General features: G+C 40.3%; 1 protein-coding gene and 1 pseudogene across 1 annotated transcript in view; both read left to right on the forward strand.

Annotated features, from left to right (window-relative positions):
* The first annotated feature begins 2,438 nt into the window (after window positions 1-2,438).
* The window catches only part of CUNH1orf87 (chromosome unknown C1orf87 homolog), a 76,158-nt gene continuing 60,522 nt past the window's right edge, over window positions 2,439-18,074 (forward strand). Inside the window, exons 1-2 of the mRNA XM_032416646.1 lie at window positions 2,439-2,545; window positions 17,186-17,420. Of these exons, the coding sequence (XP_032272537.1) occupies window positions 2,439-2,545; window positions 17,186-17,420 (342 nt within the window). The remainder of the gene's footprint in view (window positions 2,546-17,185; window positions 17,421-18,074) is intronic.
* Window positions 4,765-6,044, forward strand: LOC116639913 (annotated as a pseudogene).

Below are 18,074 nucleotides of genomic sequence, written 5' to 3' on the forward strand. Positions count from 1 at the left end.
GAAACCATGGACAACCTCTTTGACTGGTGGGAGTCCTTTGAGACCTTGGGTTCGAGGGGGCTTATCAGAATTGTGCCTTGGGAGGACTGACCTGTGAAGCTGGGCTGGAAGAGTAAATAGGGAGCTGCCCTCTTTCCTCTATTCTGAGGTACTTTGTATAGCACAGAATGTGCCTGTGTGTCTTGCTCACTAGAGAGTGAGCCCTAGAGGGGAGCTGAGTATATCACCACACTGCATGTGCCAGTAGATGATACAGAACCACAAAGCACAGTGGAGCCAGAGGGTGGGAGGCAGGCAATATGGATGCTGGGGCTGCTGCAGCTGGAAATAGTAGCACCACTTTGGAGTCAATTTAAAGTGTCTTTACCCATGTTTGCTGAAGTCTTTAAACATAACAAAAATTTTCTGGAAATTTGGGAGGTGTAGGAATATATATTTTCAAATCTAGGCTCTGTCAATTGCTTCAGTGGGGTCTTGGGTAATTACTCAACACCCCAAGCCCTATTTTTTTTTAATTTTAAAATATAGGGTCGCCTGAGTGGTTCAGTTGGTTAAGTGTCTGCTTAAGGTCATGATCCTAGGGTCCTGGGATTGAGTCCCCCATCCAGCTCCCTGCTGGGCGGGGAGCCTGCTTCTCCCTCAGCCTCTGACACTCTCTCTCTCTTTCTCGAATAAATAAAAAAAATCCTTAAAAAATAAATAAAATTATGTTACTGGTAATTGTTAACGTATAAGGTAAGGATAGTTGTCTGGTTCAAATGAGGGATCTGCCATAAAATTAATTTTTTATACTCTAATTTCATCGCCGATTTACCTTTACGTCTGTGTTACTACTTTTCCTCGTTTTACAGATAAGGAAATTGAACCTCAGAGGAAAGAAGGGATTTATCCAAAGCCATACAGTGGAAGGGCCTGGATTTGAAGGGACAAGTGCAAGATTCCAATTACCTGCCAATCTCACCAAGGAAAAATGAAGCTTAAGGGAAAGAGCGGGACAAGCGTGACTACACAGGTGAGCGAGATGAGCTTCAAGAAAAATGCTCACAGATCTTGGAGAAGCTCCAAAGCACAGATTTGAGAACAGATACTCTTCGCCTGTCTGCAGGAGCTCTCAGGCGCCCCGCGGAGGAGGCCCCAGCCACCCTCCGGGGAACGGAAACTTGGTCCCCGCCCAGCAACAGCCTCTGCGTCCTTAGCGACCCGGGCAAGAGCAGCCCCACGAGTCGGGCCCTGTGATTGGCCTGACTCCTGGGCTCCTATCGCCCGCCCTGCTCCCTGCAGGTCGCCGAGGGTCTCGATCCTGGGGAGAAAACAGACGGAGTACCCCTGAGCTGCCTGGGTGGGGAAACACCGCCTCAGCGGTAAGGCCAACCCCTCTGTTCTATCCCAGGAAAGGGCTCAGGACTGATGCGCAGCTGCTGGGCAGAAAGGGGACCCCCACAGTCACAAACTGTGGTCCTTGAAGTTTCCAGACAGCTTCAAAGAGGCTGCAGGTCCCGCTGGATAGGGCTACCCTCTCAGAGCAGGTCTTTCTTTCATGCAGACCATACACTAAGTGAAGCTGGGGTCCTGGGAAAAGCGCTGGTCTACCTCAGACCTGAGCACTAGAAACGGGTCTAGTCACACTCGCTTTGTGAGTTTGCTCAAATGATACACCGCCTCTGGGTCTTGGTTTACCAATCTGTAAATCCAGCATTTGGATTAGAATGATCTCTGAAGAGCTTTCAGTCTGTGAGGGTCTCTGAAAGAGAGTGATCAGCCTGGGGCCAGGTTTATAGAACTTCTAAGTTGCCCTTGGCCTCAGACCTGTATAAACACCCAGTATTTATCTAATACAGGATCTCAATTTCAGATTCACCAGATTATTGCAGAAACACACACCAACAATAACAACAAAAATCCCCCTTTCCTATGTACAGCACTCCTTCAGATGCATTATCTTATTGGATTCACCCTAAGTCCCAGAAAGTAGAACTGGAATTATCCCAGTTTTGTAAGAAGGGAAACTGAGCGTGAGAGCTGAACATAAGATCTTCATATAACCCACTAAAGCCCTGGTTTCCTCTCTGACCTCACAAGAATCCCATCTGGTATCAAGAAGGTAGAGTTTCCAAATGGCTCAGTAGACCTGTTTTGCAGACCTCTTGAGTGGGATTCCCAATTCTGCTCATTACTGATTCTATGCTACTGAGTAGATTACATAACTACATTATGCCTGTTCCCTCAACTCTAAGACAAGAATGATAATAGTAATTAAGAACATCTTACTCATGCCTTTATTAGGAATGTCAAGTGAGATAAGATAGGTAAAGCACTTGGTCCTGCTATTATTTTTGTTAATATTGACAAGGATGCTAAACTGACTAATGGGAAATCAAGAGGAAGAAAGATTTACTTATTTTCCAACCCAAGGATTTGAAAGGGCTTTGAGAAGAAGCATGCCTTCTGTTTGGGAGACTCCCTGTGGATCAGAAGCAATGCCTGAGACAGTGGTGAAAATCATTGGAAGTAAACACTTTCGGTACCTTGTGGAGAAGCCAAAGATGTAAGTTTACTGTTTGACAAATACCTGTTTTGCTGGGAAGATAATGAAGTCTGGGGCTTTTTTCTTTAATCTAGAAATTTACATTTTTAAAATGTCCATGGAAAATTAAGCCATTAAGAAGTAACAGTAGAAGTAAAATAGTGTTGATAACTTCCATGCACCCTGTTTTCCTGATATTTTTCATCTTTTTAATTCCCCTTACTCTTTAATTACTTAGGCAGATTCTCCAAATAGATGAGGAATATAAGCCTTGAGACATTTATAACTATTAATGGGGTATTGCTGCTGCTTTTCATCACGTTTGTAATCTACTACATGTAGTAATTTTTTGGGGGGGAGGGGAACAGTGTTAGTTAATTTTTTATGAATTAAAGGAGTGGGATTAATAATGAATCATAAATTATAAGATTTTCACTTATTCTTATTTATATTCTATACTCCTCCAAGCAGGGCCTTCTTGGAGCATAGCTAAAGGGTCTTTCTTCCCTTCAAGCTCATCACAGTCATATTTGAGGGAGGACACTCAGGTATCTCTAAAATTCACCGCGTACTTGGCACAGAAGGGTATGACTAGGTCTCCCTTCCAGCGTTTTGGTGGTTCACAAAAGAAAAAGAAGGCACTAGACCCGCCTTTCATGAAGTAGTCATTCTATAAGTAGCAGCAGTCAACAGGTGCCTCTCCCACCCAAGATTATTGCCATAGCTTTTGCATTTATTTCAGAAACCCACAGACAAAACAAATAGACAAACAGAAAAGACCTGGCCTCACAGAACATAGGTGCAGAAAGTAGTGGATATCATACCTGGCTGTCATCAGAAACATCTAGAAAATCCTTAAAATAAAGATTTGGGGTCCAACCCAAGACCTACTGAATCAGAATCTCTGAAGATGAGGCCATCAGGACCACTGTTAGGGAGCACAGGCTAATTAGCAGGGCAAATTGGTTTAACTCTCTACCATCAGTATTGTCAGCCCAGAGAAATTCCAAAGTGAGTGCTATAATCAATTAGTAGTGTCTGTCCTGGCACAGCAGTGAGCTTTGCAGCCCATGAGTCCTGCATCTGGGATCCCTACAGAGCTGAGAGATGTGAATTTGAATCCTGGCTCTGTGCCTTCTTGGCCTTTCAACATCGAAAAAGTTAATTAATATCTCTGGCCTCAGATTCTACCATCTCTCAAGTAAGGCTAAAACACATGTATCTAGTAGGGTTGTTCTGAGGACCAAATGAGAAAAAAGTATGCAAAACCCCTTTCCAGTGCCTAGTAGTATATTCAGCATGCTCAGTCAATGGTTCTGCTATTATTATTGAAGCATATCTTTCCAGGGATACAAGACATTTAATAAAAAAAATCAAATCTCATTCTATGGAATGCTTGCCATCCTTTTTATATTCTATGTCTGGGAGGCAGTCTACCTCTGTTTTGTAGATGAGAGAACAAGACACTCTGATATAATCTTATATTAATCATAATTGTAATAATAAGATCTCCTACCAAATGCCCATGTTTGGCAAGGGAAGTACTAGGATCAGTTTGGATGCTCTGCTCAGTTCTCCTCCTACCCAGAAGACAACATTACTATTCCACGAATTCCATTCCCCTCTGGGGTTCTTTGTTTAGCCCCTTTCATTCCAAATCCTTTCCTTTTTCCAGAAGTATCAGAGCCTAATGCTCCTAAAGGGGTTGCTGGGGGAGGGTTCTTGTCCTTTTAAATAGGGAAAAATTCCCTTTGTCTTATAAAACCGTGCCTTTTCTTTTTTCTCTCTATTCTTTAAATTTCAGAATCCAAGAAATAAAAGAGTACATTAGATTAGATACATATATTGTGAAATAAAAGACACAGTTCTGTTTCTTCTATGATAACTGTAAAAAAAAGTTTAAAAAAATATCGAGATAGGTTGCTTTGTTTCTGTTTTCTATGGGTTTGATGTTACTGTTGCTGGAATGACATAGGACCATTAACATGCTTTGCTAAAGTATTTCTGTATCGTTCAAAAATAAATGATTCTCAAAAGGGTTTTTGTTGCTGAGGTAAGGACAGACCCACCACTATCATGTCACGCATGTCCCAGAATCTGTCTCTGAAGCATTTTAGTTGTGTTGCATCTATCCCTTTCAGCCTGAGCCTCAAGAGGGCATTTTCTTTGGGTTGAATCTGTTGAGTCCATTAGTAAAATATCTATGTAAGAAACGTAAGTGAGGCTTTTTCTGCCCACGGTGTCTCAGATTCATTCTTAAGGAACTGAGAACTTAATCTTCCAAAATGTCAAAAAGACCATCTTATGCCCCACCTCCCACTCCAGCTCCTGCAACACAAACGCCCACCAGGGTTTATGGGATACAATCCATACAGTCATCTCGCCTGCAACAACTAGAGGCTGGGAGGGAACCCGGGCACCAACAGTCAGGTCATGGCATCTTCTGGTATTATGATTCCAAAACCCCCAAAACCACCAGATGAGCCCCTGATGGCCTACATGAGGTGCAGCAGAAAGGTCTGGGACCAAGTAAAATCTTCCAACCCCGATCTAAAGTTGTGGGAGATTGGCAGGATTATTGGTGGCATGTGACGAGATCTCACTGATGAAGAAAAACAAGAATATTTAAATGAATATGAAGCAGAAAATAGAGAGTACAATGAATCTATGAAGGCCTATCATAATCCGCCCCCCCTCCTCATACCTTGCTTACATAAATGCAAAAAGTCATGCAGAAGCTGCTTTAGAGAAAGAAAGTCAACAGAGAGTCTCACATGGAAAAAGGAGAACCTTACATGAGTGTTCAGCCTGCTCAAATCCAGATGATCCTGATGATGGCTTTTCAGTGACGCATAAGGCCACCACCCGTTTCCAGAGAAACCGCCGCCTCATCAGTGAAATCCTTAGTGAGAGGGTGGTGCCAGACATTCAGTCAGTTGTCACAACAGCTAGATTGCAAGTCCTCAAACGACAGGTCCAGTCCTTAATGGTTCATCAGTGAAAACTAGAAGCTGAACTTCTTCAAATAGAGGAGCAACACCAGGAAAAGAAGAGGAAATTCCTGGAAAGCACAGATTCATTGAACAGCGGACTTAAAAGTTTGTGTGGTTTGAAAGTTGGAGTGGATATGGAAAAAACTGCGGCTGAAATTGCACAGGCAGAGGGACAGCCTCAAAAAAGGCAGAAGGAAAGGGAGAAAGAGGCAGCAGAGCAAGCTGAACTTGGTCAAAGCAGCATGGTTCCTGAGGAAGAGCGAGCTGCAAGGAAGACCAAGGAGAAGAAAGATGACAAGAGAATCCCGATGGGGACAGAGGAGACACGCCTTGAAGAAGCTACAGAAAGCCAATTGAATGGTGAAGAAAGCACGTCTACTCCTGAGGACAAGGAGAGCGGGCAGGAGGGGGTGGACAGTACAGCTGAGGAAGGGGCCCCTGAGAGTAACACCGGCTCAGAGAGCCACAGGGCCACAGTGGAGGAACCACCAACAGACCCCACACCGGAAGACGAGAAGACAGAATAAATGTCGCCTTGTTCGATGTGTTCTAAATACTTTTTTAAATGGAAAAAAAATGTTTTTGAGTTAAAAAAAAAAAAAAAAAATAAAGGAAAACCCAAAAAAAAAAAAAAAAAAATGAAGAAGTCTCTAAAAAGAAAAATCACAAATGAATAATGGATGGAAAACAGAAATCTTCCTGTATAACCACATTTAGTTCAGATTTTCTGCAGGATATGTGGAGACGATGGAATAGTATGTCAGACCTGAACGTGATCTTCATGGTGTAAACCAGTGTATTAACTTGCTAGGGCTGCTGTGTCAAAGCTCCACAAACTGGGTGGCTTAGACAATATAGAAATGTATTGTCTCACAGTTCTGGGGGCTAGAAGTCTGAAATCAAGGTGTTGGTAGAGCCGTGCCCCCTCTGCAGCTGTCCCAGAAGGAGAGCTTCCAGGTCTCTCTCCCTGCTTCTGGTAGTCTTGTGCCTCATGGCAGCATAACTCTAAAATTCACATGGCACTCTCCCTGCATATGTGTCTGTGTATATATTTCCCCTTTCTATAAGAACACCAGTCAATTGGATTAGGGGCCCATCCTATTCTAGTATGACCTCAATTGAACTAATTACATCTGCTATCACCCTATTTCCAAGTAAGGTCATATTCTGATGTCCAGGGGTTTAGGACTTCAACATATGAATTTTACGGTTCAATTCAGCCCATAACAACCAATCTTCTGTTTTACAGATGAGATAACTGAGGCCTCGGTTGGGCTTGAAGTGAGGCCAGTTACTAAGAACTAAGACTGGAGTCGAGCTCCCTCCCTCTATCCTTAATTTAGCCTGTACAGTTATTGACAGATGAAAGGAAAATACTCAATACCCATTTAGTAGTCAAGTTCCTCACAAAAGAGATCAATCTCCAGGCTTCAAAGAGCGAAACAAGTGTCCCTGAGTTTTGCCACCATCATTTGCCTCCCAGATCACTCCACCAGACTTCCAACCTGCTCTTCCTCTCTTTTTCTAATCCATTTTATAAAGGCATGCTCCCCAAAGGGTAATCCATGGACCACCAGCATCAGCTTCACCTGGGAGCTGGGTAGATGCAGAATTGCAGGCCCCTCTCCAGACACAGTGAGTCACAATCTGCATTTTTGTCAATTCCCAGGTGACTCTATGCAACATTACAGTTTGAGAAGCCCACTTCTCAAGTACAGCCAGCATCATCTTTCTAAAATGCAGATCTAATGAGGTGCCACCACCTCTAGCCCCAGATTCACCCACTCCCTCCCCCGTGGGCTTCCATAGCATCCTTAAGGGACTGTTATACTCTGTGATGATTTCCTATGCATTTCTGGCTTCTCTATTTAGCCCATGTGCACGACCGCACCCTCAGCACTAAGTACAAAGTCTTATACATATTGAAAGCCTAATAAATTAGCTACAGCACAATGGGTGCCAAGAAAAATAAATATCTAGAAAGACAATACTCCGTTGCTTTCAATCCAAGTCTAAAGGCCCATGTTGCTAAAGTAGCATGCAGATGTTACCATAGGACCCTAAGTAGTAATCTTTGATTGCTCATGGAAAGCAAGATAATGCCAACTGACAGGAGACAAATATTCCCATTTTCTAAAAGGAGATAAAAGTGGGTAATAAAACCACAAAACTTGAAGCTTATGGACAATCCCTGGCAAAATTGCAGGCCAAAGAATTAAATATATTAGTTGTGAAAACAAAAACACAAAAGTGATGGTCACTAAGGGTTGGTACATGTTGACTAAAACCAGATTATGCCAACATGGTGGTGATTGAACAACTGATGTCAACATTCTGTGTTAGAGGTGGAGAGGTTGAGAGGATTTGTGTGTGACCCTATCTTTAGTCAACATTTTTTAATCCATAACTGAAATCTCTTCAGTAAACATGTAGGTTGAAGAATGCTGAAAAGCCTTGGCAGAAAAATGAGCTAAAACCAACAAGATGAAATCAATGGAGATATACGCAAAATCTGTCCTCAGATAAGAGTACATGTAAATGATTATATTGAATAAATGTTTGGGTTTTACTTGTTGCAAAATAATAGAAAATATATCTGTTGGTCTCTGCTCCCAGTTCCTGGCATGGAGCTCCTAAAACCCTTGCAGTTTCCTAAGAGATAAGAGCACCAGGTGCATCTTTTGTCCTAATATTTGGTCTTTGACCCTGGTTCCTGACACAAAGTCCCTAAATCCCGTGGGATTTCCTGGGTGATGCAGTGTCTCTGCTCCCATGAGGATACTCTCAATAGGCTCTGGACAGTTTCAGGTGGAGGCTGGTCACCAGAAAGACCAAGCCATCATTACAAACTTAGAACTTTCAGCCCTACCCTCCATCTTCTGGAAAGGGGAGAGGGGCTGGAGATTGAGTTAATGATTGAGCATAACTACATGATGAAGCCTCCCTAAAAATCTCAAAAGCGTGGGGTTCAAAGAGTTTCCAGATTGCCCAACACATCTATGTGCTGGGAGGGTGGTGTACCTGGAGAGGGCATAGATGTTCCATGCCCTTTCCCACATACCTTGCCTTATGCATCTCTTCCATTTGGCTATTCCTAAATTATATCCTTTTATAATAAATCAGTAATCTGGTAAGTAAACTGTTTTCCTGAGTTCTGTGAGCTGCTCTAGCAATTTCATCAAACCTGAGGAGGGGGTTGTGAGAATCCTGATTTATAGTAGGGCTATCAGAAAGACGGGGAATAACTCGGACTTGTGATTGATGTCTGAAGGGGATGGGACAGCCTTGTGGGACGGAGCCCTGAACCTGTGGGGTCTGTGCTAACTCTAGGTAGATAGCATCAGAACTGAATTGAATTGTAGGGATACCCAGCTAGTATTGAAGAACTGCTTGGTAGGGGGAAACCCACACACATTTGGTGACTGGCCGTATGTGGTAGTTGTAGAGAGTAGAGGATAAAATGGAGTGTTTTCCCCTTTACATTTCTGTTTGTGCTCAGCATGAGCCGAGAGGATCCACAGAGAGGTATGCGGGAGGCCCAATGTATTCAGAACTGGATATGCCACCAGGGCAATACTGTACCTCCTTATTGCATCATCTCCCCGATTATCTGCATCCCCCACCAAAGTGAGACATTTGTGACAGTTGATGAACTCACACTGACACAGCATGATCACCTAAACTCTACAGTTTACATTAGGCTTCACTCCTGGTGTCCTACATTCTAAGGTTTTGGACAAATGTATAATAGGTATCCATCATTATAGTAGCATACAAAGTATTTTCCCTGCCCTAAAAATCCTGTGCTCCATCTATTCATCCCTCTCCTCCTTCCCTATAGTACATTTTTCAAATCCATGATCTCCTGATACCCCACTTTTGTTCAACCTAATTAAACAAAATAACATAGCAATAATTATTACTCCCCATTCCCATAGACCATGTGGATGTATCCAGAGGGTAGTAGAGAGAGAGAACTGTTTGTGCTACATCCTCTCACAATATGGACAGAAGTCCTTCCTCAGAAATTGTGCCTTAAAGCACTGAGATAATTGGGAGAAAGGTGAGCCAGTTGCACAATCACTTTGCTTAGATTTTCAAAAGTGAAACAGGCTAGAATGCAGTGCACAGGACATTAAATTTCAAGCTGATAAAGACTGGCTCAAAGATTTAAAAGCAGCGCAGCCTGCAAAACTCCTGGGTATAATCCACGTGAGGACATCATGATGAGACAGTGCTTGGGCTTTTGTTTTTGTTTTTGTTTTTCTGTAAAATCAAGGAAAATGATTCTGAAGAATTGTGCTTAATCAGAGCAGATTTTGATACTGATTAATCTGCTTTGTTTTTTAAAGTGAGTGACTTCTAGAACTTGTATTCACTGTTACTTGTAAATTACAAGGTGGTCAGTTAGATTACATGATCTCTTTTTACCTATTTAAATAAATTTTCCTCAGTTCTTATGTACTACAAAACTTTGGTCTTTTGAACTTTAGTTTTGCCTATCAATAAAGTTCAGAGGTCCCAAAGGAAAGAGCCTCCCTCTGTACTCAGGTAACGAGGGAGGTATTTATAAAGGAGACAGCACTCTACTTTGTGACTCATATAAAATTATCATTTGTCAGGGTTGACTGAGAACCAGGCTCGGTGCTAAATATTTTATACATCTTATTTTGATAAGGATTATTTTTCTAACCTCACAGATGAGAAACTGAAAATTAGAGATGTGAAATAATTTGCCAAAGTCAAATGACATTTGGAGCTAGGATTCAAAATCAGGTCCATGGGACAGATAGTTCATGTCCTCAACTACTATACTAATAGTGCTTGTAATTATGGGCAAATTTTGCACAATTATGGAAAGGACTTCCTTTTTCTTTATGCTGTTGTTTCTCGAACTTTAGTGTATCTAGGAATCATTAGACATGTTTGCTAAGAATACAAATTTTCTTGTCCTGTTTTCAGAAATTCCAATTCAATGAGTTCAGTGTTATCCAAATTTGTGATTTATTATCCAGAATCCTGAATGATTCTCACCTCAGGTGGTCTGAGGTTCAAAGGTTAGAAATCACTGTCATTTTCTCCAAGTACAAGCACTTCATCCAACCTGGGGTATTTTTCTACCTCTCATTTCCTCTTTCAACTACATTTTATATGTCAATTCCTTCGTGAAAGAAGATTCCAAAGTGAAGTTAGCATTGCTAAGAGAAGCATTCAAAACAGGGAGGGGAGAATATTGAGGAAGCAAGCAAGGCCTGTGCACAGCCTCCTGTTTCAATTTTTGGAACACCTTGGACCTTTGACTTGTCAATTGCAACTTGACAATTGCACGGAAACAGATATAATGTAATATCTATCAACTAAATAGCCACTTGTGTATTAGTTTAACTCTGTCAGCACTAATCATAATTCCTTCAAAACAAGCTATATAATCTTGTGGTTTTTGCCTTTTTAAGCCTTCACTATCTGTTTGCAATTTGGAGCACACTTTCAATTTCAGTCAACCCTGTGTCTCTGAGATTGCAATCCCTCAAGACCCCAAACAAATGCTTTTGCTTGCTTTCTAGCCTCTTCCTCTTGGTCAGCACCTTCGTGGAATCATTTCTATCCTCCTTAAGCAGATTTGGTTTGAAATTCCTCTATGATCTCCTTTTTTCATCCTCTATTTTTTCAGTTATCACACTATTTTTCATAAATTTGGAGACAAAACAGTCCATTGAATGCCCAATACAACATTGACCAATAAGGTAGTAATGCATAGCTGAAAGACAAGTCAGAAGAAAACATCTATGGTGTAAATATATATCTCATGCTGTAGAACTGCATGTAAGTGAAGAAAGAAGGACACAGAGAGTAGGTGTGTTGGGATATCATTTTCTAAAAGCTAAAAGTGCATCCTACCAAAGAACAATTGTTGATTGGATGGGTTGCTAATTTTGCATCTAAAATCACCTTTTTTTTTTATTCTGCCCTGAAAAAAATAAACTTTGGTTATTTTCGTTGATGTCAGAATTTGGCTGATGTTATAAGGAAAGAAATGGGATACTTTGTAAATAACTTTGGGAATATAATGAATCCCTTGCCCTTGCGAAGTTTACAAACCAAAACTGAATGTCAGCCATTTAAGTGTTCTGTAGAGGGACTTTAAGTCTAGCTGGGAAGATAGACTAGATGCCTTTATATATGTTCTTTTTTATTAACATTTTAAAAGAGAATAAAAATCTTGTTTAAAACAGACAGTTTGTATATTATGGGTATAAAATTGAGGAGTAATGCAGAGGAAGGGGCATATGCCTTTGAGCCACACAGATCGGACTATGAGTCTTAGATCTCTACTTGCGAGGAGGCCTTGAGTAATGTACTTAACCTCTCTGATCGTCCAGTTTTTCATCTGCATAATAGTGATAATAATATCTACTTTTCAGGGGCACCTGGGTGGCTAAGTTAAGCATCTGCCTTCGGCTCAGGTCTTGATCCCAGGTCTGGGATAGAGTCCCACATCAGGTTCCCTGCTCAGCAGGGAGTCTGCTTCTCCCTCTACCCCTCCCCCCCCCACTTATGCTCTCTCTATCTCTCTCTCAGTTAAATAAATAAAATCTTTAAAAAAAGTAATATCTACTTTTCAGGATTATTAGGATAACATGAAAGAATTTATGAAAATTTATATGTGGTATCTGACACATATGAGCATTTAGAATGTTAGCTCATATAATTGCATTGATGAAGAGATTATTTGGGCATAGGTTTGGGAGTTAAAGTACTTTAAAAATCTTTCTGAAGACTAAATTTCTATGATAATACATGGTATGGCTCCCTGGCATTAAAAAAAAAAAAAAGGAAGAAGAAGAAAACGAAAAAAAAAAAAAAACCCTCACACTTCATCACAATAACATTTGCTACATTAGCACAAACTTCACATTTCAGCTTCCCCATGGAGTTTGGTGAGATTTTCAGCTGCACTCTCCTCCCCAATCCCATTTTATATTTTTATTTTGTTGTTGTCTTCTTAAAAAAGGAAAGTCTGGTTGTGTTGATTATCTGCTATTACTTCCAAATAAGAACATGCTTTCATTTACTGAAATTAGATCCCCATTCACTGGTTGGCACACTCAGGACTGTCTTTTCCAGAGGGTTGGAGGCCTGTTAGATGGTGCACAGTTGGAAATTGGTGGCACTGAGTCGCTGCCAAGGCTGGCAGACCTTTAAGATGGCATCTGGTGACCTTTTTGCTGAGCCCCCTGGGTCCTCCATTTGAGATTTGATGTTCTCGGCAGGGGTGTAATCCAAATCAAATGTGAGATCTGGTGAGTTGGAGTTACATGGGAGGTGGGCCGATGGGAGGTCTCTGCACTGCTTTGGGCAGAGGATGCTACCAGATGCCCTTGCAATGTTTCTTTCTAACCCTGAGACTCTGAGCTCTAGTAGAGGGTGGCACTGTAGGGCGGTTTGCAGGAAGAGCCCAGTGTGATGGGAGACAACTGAACAGTTTTCGCCTCATTTATTTATCATCCAGCAATACAGTAATCCTCTCTAATTGCTGTAGTTCCGGGATGACACTAAACTCTTCACAGCATCCCTAAGAGCAGCAGCTGAGGTCAGAAGTACATATGAAGAAGCTAGTTATGCCTTGCTTCCAAGATAGTGTTATGGCATTTTTTTTTCTTTCTTTTGAAATGGCAAACTTCTATTTTCAGTACTTTAGGTAGGTAGTACACAAGTCTAGAAGAAAGAACTGTGAGTTTGTGAACAGCGTAACAAACAATGTGTGTTGACAAATTGTTTATGCTAACAGGCACATGCCATTTCTCAGCTGGGGAGTCATTTCATGATAATTTTAAAGTGCTATGTATGTTTAAAAAAAAAAAACAGCTTTTACTTTGAACAGATTTAACAGGTTATTTTTGGTTTTACATCTACTGTGACTGTTTTAACAGGCAGGCAGATACATTTCACGTTTCTCAAGCAATTCTGTCCTGAGACTGCCCACAAAAAGATTTTGAAGGTGATTAAAGCAAAGCTGATTGCTTCAGCCAGAGGAGTTAACTTTCTGCCCCAAATCCATTTTTGCCTTTAAATCTGCACTTCCTCCTCCTCTACTTTCTGCTCCTCATATAATATAAACTTCCATGGATTCTCTCCTGACCCTATTGGCAGTAAGTAGGCATCTCAGTGCAGTCAGGCCAACTTAGGTTTAAATTCTGGTTCCACTACTGAAAAGCCATGTACAACTGGGCAAATCACATAAACTCTCTGAGTCTTAATTCCTTCAACCTAAAATGAAAATAATACAAGCACTTACCTATAGGGTTGATCTGAAGATTAACCAACTAGTGTATGTGAGTGGCTATAATGTGACTGTCGTGTAGTTAAATGCTCAGTAATATTTTTGCAACCATTGCGAATCATAGTTATTTCTCTTTCTTATGAACTTCAAACAGCACTGATTCTTTGTAATATTCACTTGACATTGATTTATACACTAGTTAGGTATGTTTCATATTTATGCAAATTTTATACCAATTTTTCTGAGCATATTATAGGAATATATCTATCTATTTATCATATATACACACATAAAAGCGCACATGTCAAATATATAGTCTCACTGAATTTTCACAAATGTGATACACCCTTGTGACAAACACCAAGATAAAAAACAAAAAAAAACAAAAAGCAAAAAACCAGAATAGTGCAGATACCATGGAAGGCCCTAGCATTCCCTTCTGGGCTCTACACCTCCCTAAAAAGGTAACCACTATGTAGAAGCTATCGATTTGACTTCTAGAAGCAAGTTTATACCAGTTGTTAGCTTATTATTTGTATTGTTTTTGGACAGCCAAATGAAATTAAATTTCTTGAGGTCAGGGATCATATGTTCTATGTTTTCTCTCATTGCAAGAATTATTTGTTATATATACACTATTGTTCTCGCATTCCCATCTTGCTCTGTTATCATTCGACTGCACCTGTCTGGCAAATCCCAGCCCTGAATGAGTCCCTTTCTCCTTCTCTGCATCTCCACGAGGACTCCTAGGCAATCCTAGAAAAGAGCATGCACCCTCTCACACTGAAGCCACAAAACTGTGGTCTCCAACCTTCATGGCTACTTGGTTGTACCCAGCTGACCTTTCTACTAGTTCTGATCAGCTCTTTTCCACTCTTCATAGCAGTTATCTCAAGCCATCTGCCCTTAGATTTCCTTCCCTAGCACTTCCCCCTTGAGAGCCAACAGGTAAGTGTACCTTATATATCAAAGAGAAAAGTTAAGCTGCCACCAAATGTACAAATAAATTTGCCTATATCCTCACCTATCTCCCTACCAACCCTACCGTGAGGTTTCATTTTATTTCATTTCTTTTCATTTCATTTCATTTCTATCTCGGTTCTCTCTCATCTCACTTTGTCAGGGTTCATCATATTTCATCAATAATATCCTCTCTTTCCCTCTGGCTCAGTGGGTTCTTCACCTATGGTATTTAATATGTTAAAGTCCCCACAGTTCTTCAACATGACAATAATAAAGCCCTATCTGAAACCCATATTGCACTCCAGTCACCAATCCTTCACTCTCTCTCTCCGCTCTTGCAGCCAAACTTCTTCACAGAGATTATACTTCTGGTATTCGGTTTCTTGGCCCCCACTTTCCCAAACCTGCTTCAGTCTGGCGTCCACCTCCATTACCTCACAGAAGCTCCTTTGTCAAGATGCCTGTCGATGTTCTTATGGCTTAATCCAATGGACACTTTTCAGACCTCACCTTTCTCCAGAGCCCCTGACACTGTTGACGATGACCTCTCTCTGGAAACATCCTCTTCACTTTGCTTCCAAGACTCCACGCTCCTGGTGTCCCTTCTACCTTACTGAGAATTTCTTCTAAATCTCCTTTTAGGGCTCTTCTCTCTGTAAATGCAGGTGTTCCTCAGAGTTCTTTTTTAGGCCTTCTTTTTGGCCTGTGCTGCCATGACCAAGAGGATTACTATAAAAAGTATACACACATTCAAATCATTGACTATGGTTTGACTTTTTCAAATCAGCAAGTATCAGAGTGACTGTCTTATGCTCAGATAATATGTCATGCTTTAAAATGGATCTTTTCTAGCACTAGGTGTTATACGCAAACAATGAATCGTGGAACACTACATCAAAAACTAATGATGTATTGTGTGGTGACTAACATAACATAATAAAATAAAATTTAAATAAAATAAAATAAAATAAAATGGATCTTTTCCATTGTATCAGTACTAACAGCTAGAATTTATAGAATGCCTTCTACAGCTATATTGAAATTGATTTTTCCTGATTATAAAATAATACTTTCTCAGGTAAAAAATTTAGAATAATAATGTTATAAGATATTATGGTAATATTCTGAGCTCTACTACCCAGAGACACTTACTGTTTATTTCTGGCATATTTCTTTTTAGATATACTATGTACTCTCACATGTAAACACATATATTATGCACATAAGTTTTACATGGTAGAGATAATTACATTTTTCACTTATTTGTATAACTGGACATGTTCTTGTCTCATTAAAATTATTCCCAACTATTTTCATAGCTTTATAAATTCTATCATATGAACATAGAATGAAATACTCAACATATTCACCTATTACTAAATACTTAGAGTTTAAAATTTTTCTTCTGTATTTTTTCCCATAGTACACAATCTTAAATATTGATTTAGTAGGTTAAACCATTGCAACTTCCTGACTCACTCTTCATATGTTTTTTCAGGTCACCCACTATATTAATTATGTCTATTTATATGGCCATTAGCATTTGACTTCCTTATTTTCAAAGAAGTTTCCTAAATTTAAAGTGATGTCTTATATAATTGTTTTGATTTGTGAGTCTTTAGTTATTAAACAAGGTTGAATCTTTTTAAAATTGTGTTTATTATTTGTATTTCTTTGAATCATTCCTATAGTTTCTTTTTTCCTTCTCTTTTCTCTAATACTAAACTTAAACGGAGGACTACTGGGAGAAAAAGAAACTACAGGATGAGGCACCTGAGGAGAGACACAGAGCAGGACTAGAGCTAGCAACCCCCCTTGACTGGAGTTCTTCTTCTTCTATTTGCAAACACTTAAAATACCCATTAGATTTGTCAGTAAGATATGTGATAACCTGTAGGGTTCATTTTTGACACTGCCATTACTTATATTAAAGGTCTGAGAGCAGATGGATAGATTCTCTCTCTCTCTTTTTTTTTTTTTAAAAGATTTTATTTATTTATTTGACTGAGAGAGACAGCGAGAGAGGGAACACAAGCAGGGGGAGTGGGAGAGGGAGAAGCAGGCTTCCCGCGGAGCAGGGAGCCCGATGTGGGGCTCGATGTGGGGCTCGATCCCAGGACCCCAGGATCACGACATGAGCCAAAGGCAGATGCTTAACGACTGAGCCACCCAGGCGCCCCTGGATAGATTCTCTTTATGAATATGAGGAAGAGGGTAGGAGAAGTTCAACTCTGAGAAGATAATAACACAGTCTCTCTATGGTAAATGATTCATATACAAATAATCAATGTTTACTCCTTCATTCCACCATGCTGAGTTACCACTGTTCACACCACCAGACTAACACCTTCTGTTTCTTATGCCAGCCTAGTGTATGCAGAGGCTGCCCTGTGAGTAACAAAGTGCAAAACTGTTTCTTCACAGCAAGGAAAATGAGAACCTGAAGGCAGAAACTCAAACAGTACTCCAGAAATCCATGAGTGGTGGTGCAAAGCAGATGAGCAGAGACTCCCCAGCTCCTACTAATCCTACTGATCATCAAATCAATCATGACCCAGATGATAAGGAAGAAAGCAAGCACCCAGAGAACAATCAGAAACCAGAGAACAACCAGAAATTCCTGACAGGAGCACTCAGTAGCAGATTTCTGGATGGCAAAGTGAGTGACAAATAGGCAAACTTTTCTTGGTAATTGACCAGGTAAATTCAGAATTAGGTTGGAAACAGATTCACACCACACGCTCTTGTACTAATGGTAATTAATATATTTTGCATAAGATAGACTTGGAGTTCATTTTTTTTAATCTGAAACTAAATTTTTAGGTCATTTTGTATATTGCATCCTGGTTGACCATCAATTGAGTTGGCCAACCTACTCTATCAGCTGCTAACTCGGTGATACTCATACAGTGATCCAAGTAAATGTACATGAAAATTTGGGTTGTGTTGGAGGGGGAAGGTCTGTCTGCTTTAACATTACAGGAAGAGATCATTTATTTTCAAAATCCAATGCAACCATGTCTACATATCAAAAAATTATCAGCCAAAATCTTGATAGAAATATACATCACTGTACTCTGTTAAAAATCAACCAAACAATCCACAACAAACTAACTTGATAATGATGAATCTATATCATTAGTAATTTGTAATTAAAAAGCAAGAATAGCAGCAATTGAAAACTGGATCCAAATCAAGACAAAACTAATGATTCATTGATAACAAAGTACCATTTCCAAAAATTGCTGAAATTGCAATTAGACGGATACATAGAGTAGGAGTTTTGCAATGCTGCCAAGCATTAAGTGACAGC

The sequence above is a fragment of the Phoca vitulina genome, unplaced genomic scaffold (genome assembly GCF_004348235.1).
Source record: "Phoca vitulina isolate PV1807 unplaced genomic scaffold, GSC_HSeal_1.0 scaffold2, whole genome shotgun sequence".
NCBI lineage: Eukaryota > Metazoa > Chordata > Mammalia > Carnivora > Phocidae > Phoca > Phoca vitulina.